General features: G+C 37.3%; 1 protein-coding gene across 1 annotated transcript; it reads right to left on the bottom strand.

The window, feature by feature from the left end:
• Positions 1 to 15548: 15548 nt before the first annotated feature.
• Positions 15549 to 23003, bottom strand: LOC134375929 (putative olfactory receptor 2W6). The gene is made up of 2 exons (XM_063094662.1): positions 22081 to 23003; positions 15549 to 15600 (listed from the first exon to the last, which is right to left on the bottom strand). The coding sequence occupies exons 1-2, from the start codon at positions 23001 to 23003 to the stop codon at positions 15549 to 15551; spliced, it is 975 nt and encodes a 324-aa protein (XP_062950732.1).
• Between the last annotated feature and the right edge of the window lie 210 nt (positions 23004 to 23213).

The following is a 23213-nucleotide window of genomic DNA, read 5'->3' as shown; positions in this document are numbered from 1 at the left end:
ATAGACAAGGACAAATAAAGGATTCTAAAAACAGCAAGAGAAAAAGCATCAAATCACCCATAAGGGAATCACCATCAGGGTAACAGTAAACTTCTCAACTGAAATGCTACAGGCCAGGAGAGAGTAGAATGATATATTCAAAGTGCTAAAAGAAAAAAAAAATTGCCAACTAAGAATACCATAGCCAGCAAAACCGTTCTTCAGAAATGAAGAGGAAATAGTATCTTTCCCCCACAAACAGAAAGTGTAGGAATTCACCACCACAAGACTGGTTTTACAAGGAATCCTCAAGGAAGTCCTACATGTGAAATCAAAACAGCATTAACAATCATCATGAATACACAAGAAAGAATAAAAACCACTCATGGAACTGATACAAAGATGAGAAAGAAAGAAAATGTATCTTATCAGTAAAAAAACAACAACAAAGATAAACAATACAAGGGGAAAAAAGGAACAAAAGAAACATAAAACAGCCATAAAAAATAATAAAATGGGGCCGACCCCATGGCTCACTCGGGAGAGTGCGGCACTGGGAGCACAGCAGCACTGGTAGCGCCGAGGCCGCAGGTTCAGATCCTATATAGGGATGGCTGGTGCTCACTGGCTGAGCGCGGTGTGGGCGACACCAAGCCAAGGGTTATGGATCCCCTTACCGGTCACAAAAATAATAATAATAATAATAAAATGGCAGGAATAAGACAATACCTTTTAATAACAATCCTGAATGTAAATGTATTGAATTTCCCACTTAAACAATATAGGCTGGCTAAATGGATTAAAAAGCTAGACCCAACTATATGCTGCCTGAAAGAAATGTATTTCACCAATAAAAGTACACATAGACTAATAGCGAAGGTATGGAAAAAGATATTCCATGCAAATGGAAACCAAAAATGAGCAGGAGTTGCCATACTTATATCAGATAAAATAGACTTTAAACCAATAACTATGAAAAGAGACAAAGAAGGACATTATACAGTGATAAAAAAGATCAATGCAGCAAGAAGATATAACAATCATAAATATATATGCACTCAACACTGGAGCACCCAGATGTATAAAGCAATTATTATTGGATCTAAAGGGAGAAATTGACACCAACACAGTAACAGTTGGGGACTTTAACACACCTCTTAGCACTGGACAGATTATGTATGCATAAAATTACCAGAGAAATAGTGGATTTAATGGTACTTTAGACCAAATGGCCTTGATTGATATTTACATAACATTTCATTCATCAACTGCAGAATTCAAATTCTTCGCATCAGCACACAAATCATTCTCCAAGACCACATGTTAAGCCACAAAACAAGTCTCAACAAATTTTAAAAGATTAAGATCATAACAAATATATTTTCAGACCACAACGGAATAAAATTAGAAATTAACAACAAATAAAACTTGAGACACTATAAAAATACATGAAAATTAAACAACATGCTACTGAACAACCAACAGGACAAAGAAGAAATAAATTAGGAAATCTGAAAATTCCTTGTAAAAAATGAAAATACAAGCACAACTTACCAAAACCTACAGGATACTGCAAAAGCAGCACCAAGAAGGAAGATTATTACAATAAGTGTTTACATCAAAAAAGTTGAAAGATCCCAAGTAATCTATCTAACATCACAAGGAAATAGAAAAGCAAGAATAAGCTAACCCCAAAATTAGTAGTCAGAACAAAATAATAAAGATCAATGCAGAAATAACTGAACTAGAGATCCCAAAAATGATACAATTGATTGATGAAACAAAAAGTTGGTATTTTGAGAAGATAACCAAAATTGCCAAACCATTAGCTAGACTGACCAAGAAAAGACTCAAATACCAAAAATCAGAAATAAAAATAAGACATTACAACTGATTCCACAGTAATACAAAGAATCATTAGAGACTACTATGAACAACTATATGCCAACAAATTTGAAAATCTAGAGGAAATGGATAAATTTCTAGACAGTTACAAACCTCCAAGACTCAATCAAGAAGAAATAGAAAACTCAAACAGCCCAACAATGAGCAATGAGATTCAATCATTAATCAATGGTCTCCAAACAAAGAAAAGCCCAGGACCAGATGACTTTACTGCTGAATTCTACCAAACTTATGAAGAAGATTTAATACCAATTCTTCTCAAACTATTCCAAAAAATTGAAGCAGAAGATATTCTCCCAAACTCATTCTATGAGGCCAGCCTTGCCCTCATACCAAAACCAGACAAAGACACAACAGCAAAAAAAAAAAAGAAAAGAAAACTAGAGGGAAAAAAACCTTACTAAACTTAAATGCAAACATTCTCAACAAAGCTCTAGAAACCAAATCCAACAGCACATCAAAAAGATTATATACAATGATCAAGTGGAATTCATCCACAGAATACAATATGGTTCAACATATGTGAAACAATAAATGTGATATACGACATCATCAAAATGAAAGATAAAAACCATATAATCAAGAGTTCCAGTCAAGATGGCAGAATAGATGATCCCCAGAGTCACTCTCTCCCAGAAATCAACCAATTTACAACTATATAGAAAAGCAACAACAGCCAAGCTGGAGCCACTAGAGCTCAGGGGAAGAGAAGGAGAGACCTACAGAGTGCATGAAGGTGGGAGAAGCCATGATGAGAGAAAGAAAAAAATGCCCTGACCATTTCGTGCCGCGGCTGCTTTAAGGCTGGAACTACTGAGCAGGAGCCAACAAAAGCCACAGTTGTGCCCTTCAAATGGAGTTGCTTAGAGGTGGCAGGGGAAAAGAGGGCCTTGGTGGCCCCCAGGCCAGCAAGATCACTAATAGGGTTCCCATGGACCCACATAGGAATGAGGAACCACAACAACTGATAAAATGGAGCCACTCAGAGGTCGGTGAGTCATTGCAAGGGACTGGTGCACGGCCTTTCCCATGGGAAGTGTTTGCAGCATGGGCAGTGGGAGAGACGGGCCCACTAGGGGAAAATTGGGGCACAGGAAGGACAGCTGATCTACACCCCAATCAGCATAGGACCACTCAGAGGAGACTGGTCAGGAATATAGAACAGAATTGCATGGGGTGCAGTTTGATGAAAAGACTCAGGCCCAGATCAGTTACTACACAACCTAGGTGCACTGAGTCTCTGGAGAGCCGAAAGTACCTATAAAATCAACCATTATAACCTGTGCTGCACAAAAAGCCTTCCATAGGGAAGCAGCAGCAAAGCAGCAATTTAGCTAAACCACAGAGCTCAAGTACTGGTCCCCACAAGAAGTTCCCCCATTTTAGAAGTAACCAAAAGATAAAAAAATTAGTTCCAGCTCAGACAACTGCTAGCACTTTGAGTCCACCCAGGGATGTGAGGCACGGATTTGGGAACTGGACCTCCCTCCCCTCAACTAGGCACACCATGCCAGAGCCTTGGGGCCTGCCTGGGGACCCAAAGCCTGGAGGCAGGGACCAGACTCCCCTGCTACAACCAGGCACACTGTACCAGTGCCTCAGGGCCCACCTGGGGACCTGAGGCATGAATCCAGGGACCAGACCTCCCTCCCCTCAACCAGACACACCACACCAGCTCCTTGGGGCCCACCCAGGGTCCTGAGGCATAGATCCAGAGAACGGACCCCCATTCCCTCAACCAGGCACACCATGTCAGTGCCTTGGGGCCTGCCCAGGGGACCCGAGGTATGGAGCTGAGCCCAGACCCCCCTCCCACAACCAGGCACACCACACCAGCACCTTGGGGCCTGCCAGGGACCCAAGGTATGGATCCAGGGACCAGACCCCCCCTCCCAAAACCAGGCACACCATGCCAGCACCTTGGGGCCCACCTGGGGACCCGAGGTATGGAGCCAGGGACCAGACCCCCCTCCCACAACCATGCATACTACCAGCACCAAGGAGCATGCCCAAAACATCATCTCCATATGGGCAGCCCACCACAGCCACCACAATAACTATGGCTGCTGCAAAAGTGGCTAGACACCACAACCACCACACAGATGGTCCACCAGCCACTGGAGTGCATTGACAAAAGGAGAGTTACCAGCAGGGATAAAGAAAAGAAGAGGATGTCTCTCCCCACATTCCAGAGTGACAGAAGCAGCATCTGCTCTACGGGAACACTGTGGGACCTGATCACACCTCTCAGCATTGGTCAGATCATCTAGGCAACAAATCAACAGAGTAACCATTATTCTTTCGGAAGGAGAGAAGAAATCGAGGGTAATTAGAGGGGGGAGGGGGGGATGATTGGACAAGGGGCATAAATAATAATTATGATTTGTAACAATATACATGCTAGTAATATTGATTTGACCAACATATCTCAATGTTAAACCCCCAAAATATGTATAATAAATTTTGATTCAATAAAACTTTTTTTTAAAGCATATATTCATCCCAATAGATGCAGAAAAGGCTGGTAAAATTCAACATTGCTTTATGATAAAAAAAAAAAAAAACTCTCAGCAAATTATGCATAGGAGGAAAGTATCTGAACACAATAAAAGCCATACATGACAAACCCAGAGCTAGCACCATCCTGAATGGGAAAAGGCTGAAAGCTTTTTTCTCTAAGAATGAGAACAAGGAAAGGATGCCCATTCTCACTACTCCTATTTAACATAGCACTAAAAGTTCTAGCCAGACCAATTAGGGAAGAGAAAGAAATAAAGAACATCCAAATTGGAAAAGAGGAAGTCACATTTTCCCTGTTTGTGGAAGACAAGATCTTATATATAGAAAAACCTAAAAACTCCACAAAAAAAAACACAAAAAAACCAAAAAAAACTCTTACAACTAATAAACAACTTCAGTAAACTTGCAGGATTTAAAATCTATATACAAAAGTCACTAGCATTTCATCAAGAAGACATAACAATCATAAATATTTATGCACCCAATGTTGGAGCAGCCAGATTTATAAAACAAACTCTATTAGACCTAAAGAAGGAAATAGACACTAATACCATACTAACAGAAGACCTGAACACCCCACTGTCAATATTAGACAGATCATCTAGGCAAAGAATCAGCAGAGAAACACAAGATCTAAACAATATTCTAGACCAATTGGAATTGGCAGATATCTACAGAAAATTCCATCCAACAACTTCAGAATATTCATTCTTCTCATCAGCACATGGATCACTCTCCGGGATAGATCACATAGTAGATCCCAAATCAAGTCTCAATAAATTCAAAAAAATTGGAATTATCCCATGTATTTTCTCAGACCACAATGGATTAAAACTAGAAATTAATAGCAAACGAAAATCTGGAAACTATACAAACACATGGAAATTAAACAGCATTCTACTTAATGACATCTGGGTCCAAAAGGAAATCAAGCAGGAAATCAAAAAATTTATTGAAACTAATGAAAATAATGATACATCATACCAAAACCTGTGGGATACTGCAAAAGCAGTATTAAGCGGGAAATTTATTGCATTAAATGCTCACCTCAGAAGAATGGAAAAATGGCAAGTGAACAACCTAATACTTCACCTTAAAGAACTAGAAAAACAAGAACAATCCAATCCTAAAGTTAGCAGACGAAAAGAAATCATTACGATCAGAGCAGAACTGAATGAAATTGAAACCCAAAAAACAATACAAAAGATCAACGAATCAAAAAGTTGGTTTTTTGAAAAGATAAATAAAATTGACAAACCATTAGCATGGCTAACAAAAAAAGAAGAGAGAAGATTCAAATAACAAAAATTAGAAATGAAAAAGGCGATATTACAACTGATTCATCTGAAATACAAGGAATCATTCGAGACTACTATAAACAACTATACACCAACAAATTTGAAAATCTGGAGGAAATGGATAAATTTCTGGACACACACAAGCTCCCAAAACGGAACCATGAAGACATAGAAAATTTGAACAGACCAATAACAATAAAGGAGATTGAAGCTGTTATCAGAAGGCTCCCAACAAAGAAAAGCCCAGGACCAGATGGATTCACAACAGAATATTACCAAACTTTCAAAGAGGAATTGACACAGATTTTTTACAAACTATTCCAAAAGATTGGAACAGACGCAAATCTCCCAAACTCATTCTATGAAGCAAACATTATCCTGATACCAAAACCAGGTAAAGATATAACCAAAAAAGAAAACTACAGGCCAATATCCTTGATGAACATAGATGCAAAAATCCTCACTAAAATACTAGCAAACAGAATACAGCAACACATAAGTAAAATTATTCATCACGATCAAGTGGGATTCATCCCAGGAATGCAAGGTTGGTTCAACATACGCAAATCAATAAATGTGATACACAATATTAATAAAGTCAAACACAAGAACCATATGATCATCTCTATAGATGTTGAAAAAGCATTTGATAAAATTCAGCACTCATTCATGACAAAGACCCTCTATAAGTTAGGTATAGAGGGAAAGTATCTCAACATAATTAAAGCCATATATGACAAACCCACTGCCAATATCATCCCGAATGGGGAAAAGCTGAAAGCATTTCCTTTAAGAACAGGAACTAGACAAGGATGCCCACTCTCTCCACTCCTATTCAACATAGTGTTGGAAGTACTAGCCAGAGCAATTAGAAAAGAGAAGGAAATAAAGGGCATCCAGATTGGAAAAGATGTAGTCAAACTGTCCCTGTTTGCAGATGACATGATCCTATATATCGAACAGCCTAAAACCTCTACAAAAAAACTGTTGGAATTGATAAATGATTTCAGCACAGTAGCAGGATACAAAATCAACACACAAAAATCAGTAGCATTTTTTTTCTCCAATAGTGAACATGCAGAATGAGAAATCAAGAAAGCCTGCCCATTTACAATAGCCACCAAAAAAATAAAATACCTACGAATTGAGTTAACCAAGGATGTGAAAAATCTCTATAATGAGAACTACAAACCACTGCTGAGAGAAATTAGAGAGGATACAAGAAGATGGAAAGATATCCCATGCTCTTGGATTGGAAGAATCAACATAGTGAAAATGTCCATACTACCCAAAGTGTTATACAGATTCAATGCAATCCCCATCAAAATTCCAAAGACATTTTTCTCAGAAATGGAAAGAACTATCCAGACATTCATATGGAATAACAAAAGACCACGTGTACCCAAAGCAATGTTGAGCAAAAAAAAATAAAGCTGGAGGCATAACACTACCTGACTTTAAGCTATACTACAAAGCTATAATAACCAAAACAGTATGGTACTGGCATAAAAACAGACACACTGATCAATGGAATAGAATAGAGAATCCAGAAATCAACCCACACACTTACTGCCATCTGATCTTTGACAAAGGCACCAAGCCTATTCACTGGGGAAGGGACTGTCTCTTCAGCAAATGGTGCTGGGATAACTGGATATCCATATGCAGGAGAATGAAACTAGATCCATAACTCTCACCGTATACTAAAATCAACTCAAAATGGATTAAGGATTTAAATATACACCCTGAAACAATAAAACTCTTAAAGAAAACATAGGAGAAACACTTCAGGAAATAGGACTGGACACAGACTTCATGAATACGACCCCAAACGCACGGGCAACCAAAGGAAAAATAAACAGATGGGATTATATCAAACTAAAAAGCTTCTGCACAGCAAAAGAAACAATTAACAGAGTTAAAAGACAACCAACAGAGTGGGAGAAAATATTTGCAAAATATACATCTGACAAAGGATTAATATCCAGAATATATAAGGAACTCAAACAACTTTACAAGAAAAAAACAAGCAACCCAATTAAAAAATGGGCAAAAGAGCTAAGTAGGCATTTCTCTAAGGAAGATATCCAAATGGCCAACAGACATATGAAAAAATGCTCAACATCACTCAGCATCCGGGAAATGCAAATTAAAACCACGCTGAGATACCATCTAACCCCAGTTAGGATGGCTAAAATCCAAAAGACTCTGAACGATAAATGCTGGCGAGGTTGCGGAGAAAAAGGAACTCTCATACATTGTTGGTGGGACTGCAAAATGGTGCAGCCTCTATGGAAAATGGTATGGAGGTTCCTCAAACAATTGCAGATAGATCTACCATACGACCCAGCTATCCCACTGCTGGGAATATACCCAGAGGAATGGAAATCATCAAGTCGAAGGTATACCTGTTCCCCAATGTTCATTGCAGCACTCTTTACAATAGCCAAGAGTTGGAACCCAGCCCAAATGTCCATCATCGGATGAGTGGATATGGAAAATGTGGTACATCTACACAATGGAATACTACTCAGCTATAGAAACGAATGAAATACTGCCATTTGCAACAACATGTATGGACCTTGAGAGAATTATATTAAGTGAAACGAGTCAGGCACAGAAAGAGAAATACCACATGTTCTCACTTATTGGTGGGAGCTAAAAATTAATATATAAATTCACACACACACACACAAAAAAAAAAAACGGGGGGGAGAATATATCAACCACAATTACTTGAAGTTGATACGACAAGCAAACAGAAAGGATATTGTTGGGGGGGTAGGAGAGGGAGGAGGGAGGGAGGTTTTGGTAAGGGGCAACAATAATCAACCACAATGTATATCGACAAAATAAAAGTTAAAAATAAATAAAGAAAGAAATTTTAATTCATATTGATAAAAAATAAATAAATAAATAAATAAATAAATAAATAAAAATATATATACTACCCAAAGTGATCTACAAATTCAATGCAATTCCTATCAAATTACCAATGACATTATTGACAGAAATAGAAAAAGCAATCCTAAAGTTCATATAGAACAACAAAAGACCTCAAATAGCCAAAGCAATCCTGAGCAAAATGAATAAACCAGGAGGGATTACACAACCTGACTTTAAGTTATATTACAAAGCTATAGTAACCAAAACAGCATGGTATTGAATAAAAACAGACATTTGGACAAATGGAATAGAATGGAAATGTCAGAAATAAACCTACATACTTACTGCCAGTTGATCATTAATAAAGGCTCTAAAAACATACATTGAACAAAGGACACCTCTTCAATAAATGGTGCTGGAAAAACTGAATATGCACATGTAGAAGAATGAAACTGGACTATTATCTTTCTCCATGAGCAAAAATCAACTTAAACTCAATTAAAGACTTAAGCCTAACACCTGAAACTATAAAAGTTCTGGAAGAAACACAGGGGAAACACTCCAGGACATGGGACTGGGCAAAGACTTTATGAGTAATGCCTCAAAAGCACAAGCAACAAAAATAAAAATAAACAAATTGGATTATATCAAACTAAAAAGCTTCTGCATAGCAAAGGAAATTATCAAAAAGAAAACCTACAGAATGGGAGAAAATATTTGCAAACTATGTATCTGACAAGGGCCTAATTTCCAAAATATACAAGGAGCTCAAACAACTCAATAATACAAAATCAAATAAATTTTTACTACTGCTTCAGTCTCATTATTCATTATTGGTCTGTTTAGATCTTCTAGTTCTTCATAATTCAACTTTGATACCTCACAAAAATAAATATAAATAAAATTGAAAAATAAAAATAAATAAGTAAGAACATTCTAAGAAATATCTCCAATCCCAGAAGACTTTACTGACAAATTCTACCAAATATTTATAGAAGAAATAGTATCAGTTCTATACAAGTTTTTGTAAAAATAGTAGAAAAACAAACACATCCACTCATTTTATGAGGCAAGCATTACCCAAATATCAAAATCAGACATAAAACAAAAAGAAAACTATGAACAAAATCCCTTATTAATAGATATTCAAAACCCTCAACAGAACCGTAGCATACAGAATTCAACAACATATGAAAAGGATTACAAACCATGACCAACAGGGGTTTAATCCAAGGATAGCAAGGTTAGTTTAACATCTTAAAACCAATCAATGTATATATCATATTCTGAGAATAAAGGACAAAAACGATATGATCATCTCAATAGATGTGGAAAAGGCATTTGTCTAAATTCAATACCATTTTGTGATACAAACATTCAACAGCCTAGGAATAGAGAGAAACATCGCTACCCTCATAAAGAGCATCTTTGGAAAACCAGCAGCTAGCATCACCCTTCATACTGAATGGTTTCTCCTTAATATCAGGAATAAGGAAAGGAAGTCCACTCTCATCCACTCCTATTCAATATCTTACTGGAAGTCACAGCCAGGGAAATAAGACAAGAGAAAGAAATAAATGGCATATAAATTAGAAAGGAAAAAAATAAAACTGAATCTGTTCATAGGCAACATGATTAGCTACTTAGAAAATCCCAAGGAATCTACAGAAAAAAAAAAAAATCAGAGATCTATTAAGTGAGTTTATCAAGGCAAAAGGATACAAAATTAATATGTAAAAGTTCATCATATTTCCAAATGTCAGCAACTAAAAATTTAAAAACAATGCCACTTAAAATAGCCAAAAATGCAATACTTGGCATAAATCAAATTAAACATACGAAGAATTTGCATTACAAAAGCTAAGAAAGCTGATTTTAAAAAATGTCAAATTCACATAACAACATATAATATTTATGAATTGGAAGGCTGTAAGGAATATGGAGACAGAATAGTCAGGCTCCCTCACCTCATATCCAGCTGAGCATGACTCAGCATGTCCATTGTAAATATGTTATGTAAGACTGGTATAACTGCACATGTGCATCCATGTGTTCCTTGGCTATCTGACTCTAGTATAAAAGACAATGGCTCTGATCCACTGGAGCTGCTGCTGAGCTCATGTCCAAATAAAGCATGTCAACCTTGCCAACGGCTCCTAGAATCTTTTTCCAACTACCTGGTTTGCAACATGCACAGGACAGGTTTGAAGGGTCTGTGACCCAGCCCAACAAAGACTCAGCATAGTAAAGATATTGATTCAACCCAAAATGATCTATTGATTTAATGCAATTCTAATCAAAATCCCAGCAAAACTTTTGGCAATATAGACAAGTTAATTCTGATTTGTGTGGTAAGAAAAGGGAAATTTTAGAATAATTTTTTAAAGTAAGATTAAAGTTGAAGAAAACACAGTGCTTGATTTTAAGACTTACTTATCAAGCCAAAATAATCAAGACAGTGTGGTATTGGTTAAAGAACAGACAAATAGATCAATGGAATGGAATAGGAACCCAGAAATGAACCTACAGAATGAATCACAGCCAATTAATTTTTCACAAATGTGCAAAAGTAATTCAATGAGCATTTTCAACAAAATGCTGGAACAACTGGACATCCATATGCTATTAAAAAGAATCCTCCAACTAACTTGTATACCTTCCACAAAAATCCAACTCAAAATGGATAATAAATCTAAGTGTAAAATGTTTGGTTTTTTAATCAGAATATCATTCATACAAGTCATGATATTTCTTTATGCCCTTTGCTTGACCTATCACTTCCCAAATCCCCTACCTCCTTCTCCCCATCTCTAGTGTCCTTAGGTTTGTTCTCTCCTTCTGAAAGTTCAACATATCGTTGTGGTCTTTTGTAGAGGATTCATAAAGCAAATGTACCTCACAGGGCCTGGTTTTCCAAAGCCTTGCAGTTTCAAATATTGACCTTGCAAAGGACAGGAAATTTCCCCCAGGGCATTGAGTCTGTTGCAAGATAAGAATCGTAACTCAGCAAGGCTGCTGGTTCTAAGACAGACAAGTTACTAATTGATATGGAAAGTTACTAAAAAGCTGCTAGAGGGAAAAGGAATGTCGGCTAGATCAAGCCTTTGTTAGTTGATCACTTTAATTGCCTAACAGAATGTCATCTGACTTGTTTTTACTGAATGTTACCAGCTTCTATTGTAAAACTTGTTAAACGGTACTTAGCTAAACCCCACCTATGTCTCTTCCTGTAACTTCTTGGTCTGGAGAATAAATGCAGGAAGAGAACCGCAATTCGTGGTTAATTTCCCAAATGGAAGGAATGCCTCTATCTTGAGAGTTCTGGGAGATTAACCCCTTTCTGGGGCTTCTCACTGCTCGAAACAGATGGGCTTTGAGTAACCTTTGGAGGCTCTGTCACCCAGGGGAAAATGGGTGACAAATCCGTGGGAGGCAAGGCAACAGTCTTTTCTTTCTTTCCTTCATTCATTCCTTCCTTCCCTCTCTCCCTCTTTCTATCCCTCCCTTCCTTGGCTCTTATTTGAAAAACTAACATTAGCAGAAATAATCAAATTTGAAGTTTATTTCTCTTTCTGGAATATATTTATTTCACTTTCTGGAATATAATATTTCCAAGACCTTCCAGATGTGGAAAACAGGAATAATGTCCTAGAAAGTTCAAGAGTGAATATTTCAGAGAAGCACTGTTTACCTGGATTGTCTTAATCCTTCCCTTTGTTTTACTTGGGTAGGATTGGGGAAAACTTCATTGATTGTTTGTATAATTATATCTCCAATGACAAAAGCAAAGGAGTGGCATGAAATAACCTGACTAATAAAAATAAAGTTAGTTTAAACTGGACAATTTACTGACTTAATTCACCTGCTATTGAACTTTTGACCAATTATATGGTTTGATCCACTGTGGATTTACTGCTCAGAGACAGCATTAAGTCATACAAACAAAGAGAGTCCAAAGGGATCAAACTGCCTTTGTCATTGCACAGGGCAATGAGATTTCAGACACTTCGGCTTGTTATACAGATCTCTCATTGGACTTGTCATCACACACCCAGGCCTAAGATTAGCTCATTTGGGTAGAGATGACAGAGACACCCCATGAGAAACTGTCACCTCAGAGGCCCAACCCAGACATAAGCAAACCAAACTTTTAAACAGCCCAATTTCACAGCTTAGAGTCTCTCAGCAAAAGCTTAATGAGTTCTTCTGTTCCAGGGGGTTCTTGTCTCAGAGGACATAATGAATGTGAGATTATTATTTTCAAGGGAGTTGTTCCCTTAGTTTTATAATAATGATCCTTGAGATCCTTCCTTCTAATTTGGAAGCAAACTGTAATAATTACCAACTCATGTGATTAAAATTGAACTCTTCAGCTGCCCCTCCAAAATGTTTCTTATGCTCCCAGAAAATCAAACCAGACACCAGGGATTAAGTCTACGTTATTCTTTTTTTTCTCATTCCTCACTTCCAATCAAATCCCAAATCCTGATAATTCTATTCCTCTAATATCTCCAAAATCCAATTCCTATTCTTCATCCACACTCTAGTTTTCTTAATTAAATTCTCTTAATTTCTCTCTTGAGTTATTGAAATGTTTTTCTTCCTTCTCTTTTCTAAGACATACCACTCTCTTTCCTAAATACATTCAGTTTCTCCCCATGTTAGGAAAATAAAACCCAAGTTCTTCAGCTTAATACTAGGGTAGGATGTTCTGTAACCTTGCCTTGGTTTGTCTCTATTATTTACCCATGACCATTGCCAAAAAGAATACCATATCTGAACACATTGACTACTGAACTCAAAACACTGTCTATCATCTCCATGCCTAGCACTTCCTCTTTGTTCTTTACTTGTAGCACCTTCTTCTTATTCATTTACTCTCTAATTTATTCTGTCTTTGACACTCAAAACAGACATCATCTCCTATGGAAAAGCCAAATTTTGATGATCTAGTTAAGGGCCCACTCCATTCATCCCCTAGTACATTGTCAGAAAGAGACTGTGTTACATTTTTCTTGAAGTCTTTCACATTTGTTTCTCCATTATTCTAGCATAGTGTATTTGCTGAATAAAGAATTTTTAAAAAGGAATAAAATGACATATAACTAAATATGTAAATAATTAATTATTAATTATTATTACTATCTCCACTGATTTTCTCAAAGCCAGGGTTTTGGGACATTAGATATAGTATCACGTATAAATATTTGTAATAAATAACACTGTAATATTATAAAATCATGAGTTATAATGAAACTTGAGCTTTATTTCCCATTTTTTACTCTTGTTATAAAGTTGACATGATCTATTGTTTTGCAAACTTTATTATTATATTTATTTATTATTATCCATCACTGTGCCAAGCATTCTAGCAGAAGAAATAGTAGAGAATTTCTTGTCCTTAGCTGCAAGGAGCTTAAAATTTGTTTAAATTCCTAATTATTTTAATGGTGTATGAGTTCATCTTCACAGATCTACATGGGGCCAAGAGGTTACTCCATATGCACATCCACTGAAATCTGATTATTTTTCCTGGGTGGTAGCATAAGGTCAAATCCATCAGCCCTGTGCTCAGTGACTACAGTGTGTATTTAAAATTTTCTTTTTTCTACTTTCCAAAAGCAAATTTATGTCAAGAGAATAGAGGACTGCTTAGAGGTAAAAAAGATTCACTTTCTTATGCAATGGTCTGACAATTTCAGGGAGACTGCTGGGTTCTATAAAAATATAGTCAGCCTAGCATAATAATTAAATATATTTGATGTGAGAAGAAAGAACCAGATGTCAGTGTTGAAAAGCTTATAATAAGCCTTCAAGAATTTTTTAAATTTGTAAACATATAAGCTGCAGCTGGAGTACATACTGGAGCTAGAATCCCAAGTTTTGATTGCATACCTGCATGAGAAACACCAACTAAGCTTTTGATATTAAAAATTAGATTTTGGAGGCCAATTCCCAGAGATTCTTATTCACAAGTCTGGAAGGCAAGATTAATTTGGGTTTGCATTTTTAGGGAAAGAGTTGTGAAGGCAACAAAACCCAGGACAATACAGGTAAAATATATTGACAAAAGCAACTGCAAGAGGAGAGAAGACAGCACAGCCAGCCCACTGCCCCTAATTCACAAGAATTCTGCTATCTCCTCTCGCACTGTGTACCTGGCTCCATTCCCCAGGAGAGGATAGCACAGCCTCAACCAGCAGAAATAGGCCATAGCCTCCTGAACATCATTGGGTCTGCATTCAGTTTTTCATGCTCAACTACAAAGGAGTTTCTCAAAAGTTTTCTTAATTGAATGACTTTAAATCGATTAAATATTTAAACGTACAGCCTGAAACTATAAAACTACTAAGGCAAAACACAGGACAAAAGCTCTGTAACATTGGTCTGGGCAATGACTTTTTGGATATGACCACAAAAGCACAGGCAACAAAAGTGAAAATAGACAAATAGAATTATATCAAAATATAAAGCTACTGCACAGGAAAGAATCAACAGAGTGAAGATTCAACAGAGTGAAGATAAAACCTATAGAATGGGAGAAAATATTTATAAATCATATATCTCATAAGGGGTTAACATAAGGAATCCCTTCATAAGGAACTCAAACAACTCAATAGCAAGAAAACAAATAATCTTATTTAAAAATGGGCAAAGAACATAAACAGATATTTCTCAAGACATACAAATGACCAACAGGCATGTAAAAAAATGCTCAAAATCAACTAATAATCAGAGAAATGCAAATTAAAATTGCAATGAAATATGACCTCATACTCGTTAGAATGGCTATTATCAAAAAGACAAAAAAAAATAAAAAGTATTGGGGTGAATGTAGAGAAAAGGTAAGGCTTGTACATGTTTGTAGGAATGTAAATTAATACAACCTTTATGGAAAACAGTATGGAGGTTCCTCAAAAAATGAAAAGTAGAACTACAATCCCACTACAGGGTATAAACCTAAGGAAAATAAACTTGGTATATCAAAAAGATATCTGCACTCCCATGTTTACTGCAGCATTATTCATAACAGCCAAGACAGGAAATCAACCCAAGTGCCCATCAAAGGATATATGGATAAAGAAAATGTGGCATATATGCAGAATGGAATTCTATTCAATCTTTAACAAAGAAGGAAGTCCTTTCCTGTCATTTGTGACATGAATGAACCTGGAGGACATTATATTAAGTGCAATAAGCCAGAAACAGAAATACAAATACTGCATGATCTCACTTATGTGTGGAATCTAAAATAGTTGATCTCATAGAAGCAGAGAGCAGAACAGTGATTATCAGGGGCTGTATGTGTGTATGTGGCAGGGCGGAGAATGGTTGAGGAGATGTTGGTCAAAGGATACAAAATTTTAATTAGATAGAATAAATAAATTCAAGAGATCTACTTTAAAACACGGTGACTACAGTTAATAACAATATATTGTATACAGTCAGCCCTCCATATCCATGAGTTTACTCATTCAACCAACCAGGGATCAAAAGTATTCAAAAAAAAAAAAATGCTGGCTGCTTTGCTCAATTGGTTAGAGCATGGTGTGATAACACCAAGATCCAGAAGTTCAATCCCTATAGCAGCCATCAAAAAAAAAAAAAAAAAAAACTTAAAAAAACAATAAATATAACAATAAAGCAATAAAAAATAATACAAATTTTTTAAAAGTATAACAACTCTAAGTAATCTAGAGGTGATTTAAGGTATATGGAAGGATGTGTGTAGGATACTACACTACAATTTTATATGAGGGACTTGAGCATCCCTGGATTTTGGTGTCTGCGGGGTCCTGGAACAAATCCCCCGTGGACACTGAGGGATGACTATACTTGCAAACTAGTAAGAGCAGATTTTAAGTGTTCTCATTATAAAAAAATGATAAGCATGTAAAGTCATGCACATGTTAATTAGCTTGACTGATCCACAGTTTATATGTATTTAAAACATTATGTTGTATACAGTAAAGGCATACAACTTTTATTTCTTAATTTAAAAATTTTTTAAAGAATAAATATATAAGATAAGGCTATTTGGTTATGTCAGTCTGGGAAGACAAATGGAGAGTTTTATCAATGGGCCCTCCTTTACTTCACTAACCTTCTTGTATCCTTCCTGGATCTCATGCTCTTAGACTTTAGTCTCTGGGATCTGATCTAGGATTGTCTGTCAAAGTCAATATCAATCCAGGAAATAGGAAATTCAGCCTCTACAAATCCTCTTAGACTCATTTTTCTTATCTGGAGAATATTAATAGTGTGTACTTAAAGCGATTGTAAATATTTACCAAGATAAACTACATAAAGACTTAGCATAGTGCCATATTAAATGTTCAACAAATCCTACCTGTTGTGACATTGTTGGCTGAAATTTTCTGTTAAATATTCAGGAATGTGGGTAGTATATGATCATTATCATAAATACACCAGTAACACCAATCACCTCGAAAACAACTACAAGATGCTTCCATCTTTGTAAACAGTCTGTCATACAAATTTGAAATGAAGGCATCTGGAGATTTATATAAATGATATTGCTGCTGGAAATTACAGGATTGCTCATCCTTTTGACAAAGGACACCCCAGTTCCCATTCCCCTCCACCCCGTCATATCCAGACCCCACTGCTCCATCCCTGAGGATCTGGGATTGGCTCTGTTCAACATAGTCTCCTGGACCCATCCATGTCTTGGACCTAATCACAGCTTCAATGGAGCAATAGTTCTCCAGATATCTCTACACCAAACAGACAACCCATCCCCCAAGCCATCCCACAATCCCAGTGATAGCTACTCCTAACTAGAGTACCCTATTAGTGTTGCATGTTCGTGTCAAACCTTAGCATTTTATCTTAGGGCAAGTGGTACGTGGGGGACATTATCTTATGCCTCCCATGAACACAGAACAGCCCTCTGAATGTAAATCTATGAAAGAATACATAGTAACGGAAGTAAAAAAAAAAAAATCACCTGAGAGGAACAGCTGCCATAAATCTTTTCTTAACTTGATTGATATGATGTGAATATCTAAAGAAAGAATTATTGCCGGTTCAAGCTCTCTTCGATGGAAAAAGTTGTTTGAATTTTTTTTTTAATCAAAAGCAGAAAGACCAACTCAAGCCAACTCATAGAAAAGTAGATGGATATTACTATAAAAATAAAAGAGTGATGTCACAGGAATTCGAGGTAGAATCTACAACAAAGCCAGGCCCTTTAAAAAAAAAATCATTCATTTATTTTTAACTGACACACTTATACATTCTAGCATTCCATGACACAGTAGAGTGACTACAGTAAACAATATTACGCGTATATTTCAAAATAACAAGAAGGAAGGATTTTGAATGTTCTCACCCAAAGAAATGATAGATATCTGAGATTGATGGATATGTCACTTACCCTAATTTGATTTTTACATACTGCATATATATATATTGAAACATCACACTGTACAACCAGGCCTTTTCCTGCAAAAAAAAAAAAAAAAAAAAGGGTGTTGATGCAATACTCAATAAAAGTGCTCTTTTCCGTTCTCTTTCCCCACTGGACAGCTTTCTTTCCTTACCCTCTGGCTCACTGACTCACGTGAGCTATTTTACACATATCCCGTCTAGCCAACCCCACTGGCTTCTTTCTGCCTCATGACATTTCTGCTTCGGTCGTACTAGCTGTTATCTTACTTAGTTCCTCACATTCTCAACTCTAAATATGTGATAAAACAATCATATTGGTTCAGCTCAGAGCATTTTTCAAGCCATATCACATGTCAGAGGTTGCCAGCTAGCAGTTCATCAGATTAAATCAGGACCATATGTATCCTCTGTTCAGCCATCTGTGAGTGGAGCCCAGATGTATCCCTGGGTCAAGAACATAGGCTCTGAAACCAGATACACTAGAATCAAACCCTGTCTCTAACACTTACGAGCTGACCTGTGCTGAGTCACAGAACTTCTCTGTGCATTCATCTCCTCTCAGGGTAGTTTTAAGGATCCTAGCAACTAATCTAAGGTAAAATGGTTTGAGGGGTTTTGTTTTTATTTTTTTTATCCTAATTTTTTTGGGGGGAGGGGGCAGCTGGCCGGTATAGAGATCTGAACCCTTGACCTTGATGTTACAAGGCGGCATTCTTACCAACTGAGCTAATCAGCCAGCCTTTTTTAATTTTTATTTTTTAATTGAGACATATTAATTATACATGTTTATGGGGTACAGAGTTAAGTTTGGATACACGTATACAATGTTTGATGGTCAAATCGGTGTAATTAGCATATTCATCATTGAAAAATTTGTCATTTATTTGTGATGAGAATATTTGAGCTCCTCTCTTCTAGCCACTTGGGAACATACAATAAATTATTGTTAATTGTAGATGCCTAACAGTACTGTACACCACTATAACTTATTTTTCCTCTCTAGCTGTAATCTTGTGTCCATTAACCACCCTCTCTTTATCCTCTCTCCTCCTCCCCTCCCAAGCCTCTAGTAATCACAATTCTCTCTACTTCTAAAAGGTCAACTTTTTTTTTTTTTTTTTTTTTTTTAGCTCCCACACCTGGCTGAATGACTTTGAAATATATTTTTCATTCCCACTGGATATTTTGTTACCTCATAAACTCAGCTTCTATTATGTTCTATGGACTCAATCTGCCCTATAACTCAAAAGCCTAAAATGGCATTATCTATAAATTACGTGAAATCAACATGCTCACCCTGAATCTTCACTACCCCCACCCCACATTTGTGCTAGGGTGCAAAAGCACACAGCAAAGTCCTCTGAGAGTTTGTAAGCAACTCTATTTACCTCATACAAAAGAAGGAAGTGAAGGGCTTTTTCTGCACCTGAGAGAGAACACTTTCCCCCCTGCAGATAATGAATGGAAAAATGCTAAGGCAGTGTTTATTTTTATTAAAATAAACATAATAAAATAAGGCAGTTTTTATTTTTGCTAAAAACAAGATCTAAATAAAAATTATGTAAGGCCTTCAAAATGAATGGGCTGCCCAATGCTTGTGATGGAAAAAAAAAAAGGTAATATTATTGAGATACCACCTGCCTCATACTCAATATACCTTACTGCATTCATTTGTGTTCTGTCACTTATAACAGAATACCTGAAACTGAGTAATTTATTTTTAAAAGATTATTTCTTACAGTTTTGGAGGCTGGAAGTCCAAGATTGAAGGGCACATCTTGTGCGGGCTTTCTTCTTGGTGGGGACTCTCTACAGAGTCCTGAGGCAGTGGAAGGTATCACATGGCAACAGGGCAAGAGCATGCTGATGTGCTTTCTTCCTCTCCTTATAAAGCCAATAGTCTCCTCCCATGATAACCCATTAATCCATTAACCCATTAATCCATGAATGCATTAATTCATTCAGAGGGCATAGCCTCTCATGGTCCAATCATCTCTTCAAGGTCCCACCTTTCAAATACCATATTGGAGATTAAGCTTTAACATGAGCTTTGGAGGGGACAAACATTCAAATCATATCACTTACCTTATTTAACCTCTACTGCAATTCTCTAATATAAGGATTATTACCCCCATAATACAGACCAAAAAAAATGCTAGGTGTCAAGAGCAACTGGTGAGAGGATAAATAAGTTCCAAACCCCGATATGAGTGATATTGTCTCTCTCTGGTGCCTGCTTCCCAACATTCCTTATACCAAGTGAAGATGTCTATACATTCAGAATGCTGTGGGAAGATTCTTGGGTCATCAAGAATTGAAATTTGATTATCTTTAAAACAATGATTTCCAAACCTGTCATCAGTAACACATAGAGAGCTTTTTAAAAACATAGGTGCCTGCGTCTGTACCTGGCATTTTTGATTCAGGACGTTTAGGGAATTCTTGGAAATCTGTTATCTTAAGGGCTCTGATGCACAAACAAGTTTTGGAAATACTGCTCTTAGTAACATCCAATTCCAAGATGCATTGATTTTATAAGATTGGCCACTAACGTTATTTGGTAATTAATTAATAAGGTAATTAATCTGAATATAGGACAGCTCTCTTTGAACAGGAATGTTTGCAACTGTTTAAAGTAACTTGCTAGTGAAACTATTCTGTATGATACTGTAATGGTGAATGCATGACATTGTGTTTGGCATAACCCACAGGACTGTACAATACAAAAAAGAAACCCAAATGTAAATTGCAGTTAATATAATGTATCAATATTGGTTTATAATTGTAACAAATATTCCACACCAATGTACAAATGTTAACAATAGGAGAAACTGTGGGAAGAAGAGGACGCGAACAGTCTGCACTTTCCACTCGATTTTTCTGTAAAACAACAAATACTATAAAAATAAAATCTATAATTAACAGTAATTTATTGGATGTTCTCAAATGGCTAGAAGAGAGGAGCTAAAATGCTCTCATCACAAGGAAAAGATAGATTTTTACAATGATGAATATGCTAATTACCCTGATTTGATCACCACAAATTGTATACATGTATTGAAATATAACTCTGTACCCCATAGATATGTACAATGAATACATGTAAATTAAAAAATAAATACATTTTTTTAAAAAATAAAATCTATTACTTAATAAATAAAGTAACCTGCTAGAGGGACCAAAGTCATTAATTCTATCCAGATGTGTGTCATTTGCCCTGTTTTTCCAAAGGCTTGGAGTCCTAACTCTGGCCAGTCTTCTCATAAATACTTTGTCTGTGAGGGAAGGTCAAGGAGAAGATGCAAATGGCTCTGAGCAAACTCTTCCTTTTCAAAAAGCAACTCAAAGGACACGCTCCTCTCAGGGAGAACCAACCTATGTCCAGAACAGAGTACTATAATTTTACTGATGGCTTCTCCTTGTCTGAAAAACTACCACAGTCATAAATAAAGGAGCTTTGAAGAAAGGCCACTTAAGTTGCCTCACTTTTTATTTGACATTTGCAACATAGTCTGCAGACTGCTCAGTGCCTTCGTGTGATTGAATTAGCTCTACACGTCTCCTGCAGTTGTTGGTAAATCACAAAGATGAGGAAAATACAAGATAGAGCAGAAATAGTGTAAAAAAGATGCCTTTGAAGAGAAAGTCACTTTGCATCCAGAAGGCAGAGGACGGGGTCAAACTCAAAAGCAGGAGGAATAGGTTTTGAGCTCTATCACACTATAGGGCGATTGTCGTCAATAATAATGTATTATGTATTACAAAATAACTGAGAGAGTAAATTTCAAATGTCTCACCATAAAAAAAAGGATAGGTAAGAAAGTGATGAATATGTTAGTTAAATTGATTTAATTACACCACTTTGTACACATATATCAAAACATCACATTGTACGCTGTACATGTACGCAATTATGATTCGTCACACAAACATTTTTTTAAACAGCATGTGCTCACCTGCATTCATTGCACACTTTGCATATTAGTTCTCCACAGGGTTACAGGTATATCTAAAAGAAAATCATCTATATTACCCCAGAGCTCCCCTCACTCAGGCTTCCCCAGCCTCTTTCTCCCACCCCAGGAGCTTCTTCATCGCCCCCTTCACATTCTTGTTCCTCAGAGTATAGATGAGGGGGTTGACACTGGGAGTGACAACAGTGTAGAAGAGGGTAAGGAACTTGCCCTGATCTCGGGAGTAGCTGTTGGCCGGCTGCAGGTACATGTAGATGATGGTCCCGTAGAAGAGGGAGACCACCGTCAGGTGGGACGAGCAGGTGTTGAAGGCCTTCTTGCGCCCTGCTGCTGACTTGATCCTCAGCACAGCAGCAGAGATCATGCCATAGGAGATGAGGATCAGGGAGAGGGGCACCAGGAGAAGGGCAACCCCCAGGACAAAGGCGAATGCTTCCACTAGCATGGTGTCTTCACAGGACATAGCAATGAGAGCAGGCATCTCACACAGAAAGTGGTCCACCCTGCGACGCCCACACCGGGAGAGTTGCATCGTTTGTGGACACATGACAAAGGAGTTTAGAAAGCCACAGCACCAGGCCACAGTCACCAGCTGCAGACAGAGACGTGGGTGCATGACCACGGTGTAGTGCAAGGGCCGGCAGATGGCCACATAGCGATCATAGGACATGACAGCCAGAAGGACACACTCAGTTGAGCCCAACACCATGTAGATGTAGAGTTGGGCCACACAGCCATGGTAGGTGATGGTCTTCTCTGGGCCCCAAAGGTTCCAGAGCAGCTGGGGGACAATGCTTGTTGTAAAGCAGAGGTCCAAGAAAGACAGTTTCCCTAGAAAGAAGTACATGGGTGTGTGAAGCCTGGCGTCCATGATCGATAAGAGGATGATGGCACTGTTGTCCACCAGGGCCAGGATGTAGAAGAGTAAGATAAAAACAAAGAGAATTATCTCCAGTTGCGGCCGATCAGAAAAGCCCACCAGGACGAATGCCTGTAGGTAACTGTTATTGTTCTTTCCCACATTCATCACTAGCTATTATGGAGAGACAGCAGAAGAATTGGATAAGAGGGCAAATGCAGACTGCGCCCAGTGCTTTTCAATTTCCACTAATGGGTTTGTGAAATTGAGAGAGTCATTTGGCCTTTATTTTTTCAGCATACAATTATTGACACCTATTGTATACAAGCAATGTGCCTGATGCCCCTAGAGGATGGAAGATAAAATGATTCTGGCGCT

The sequence above is a fragment of the Cynocephalus volans genome, chromosome 4 (genome assembly GCF_027409185.1).
Source record: "Cynocephalus volans isolate mCynVol1 chromosome 4, mCynVol1.pri, whole genome shotgun sequence".
Taxonomy (NCBI): Eukaryota; Metazoa; Chordata; class Mammalia; order Dermoptera; family Cynocephalidae; genus Cynocephalus; species Cynocephalus volans.
The sequence above is the reverse complement of the archived record's forward strand: the minus strand, read 5'-3'. Positions and strand labels throughout refer to the sequence as shown.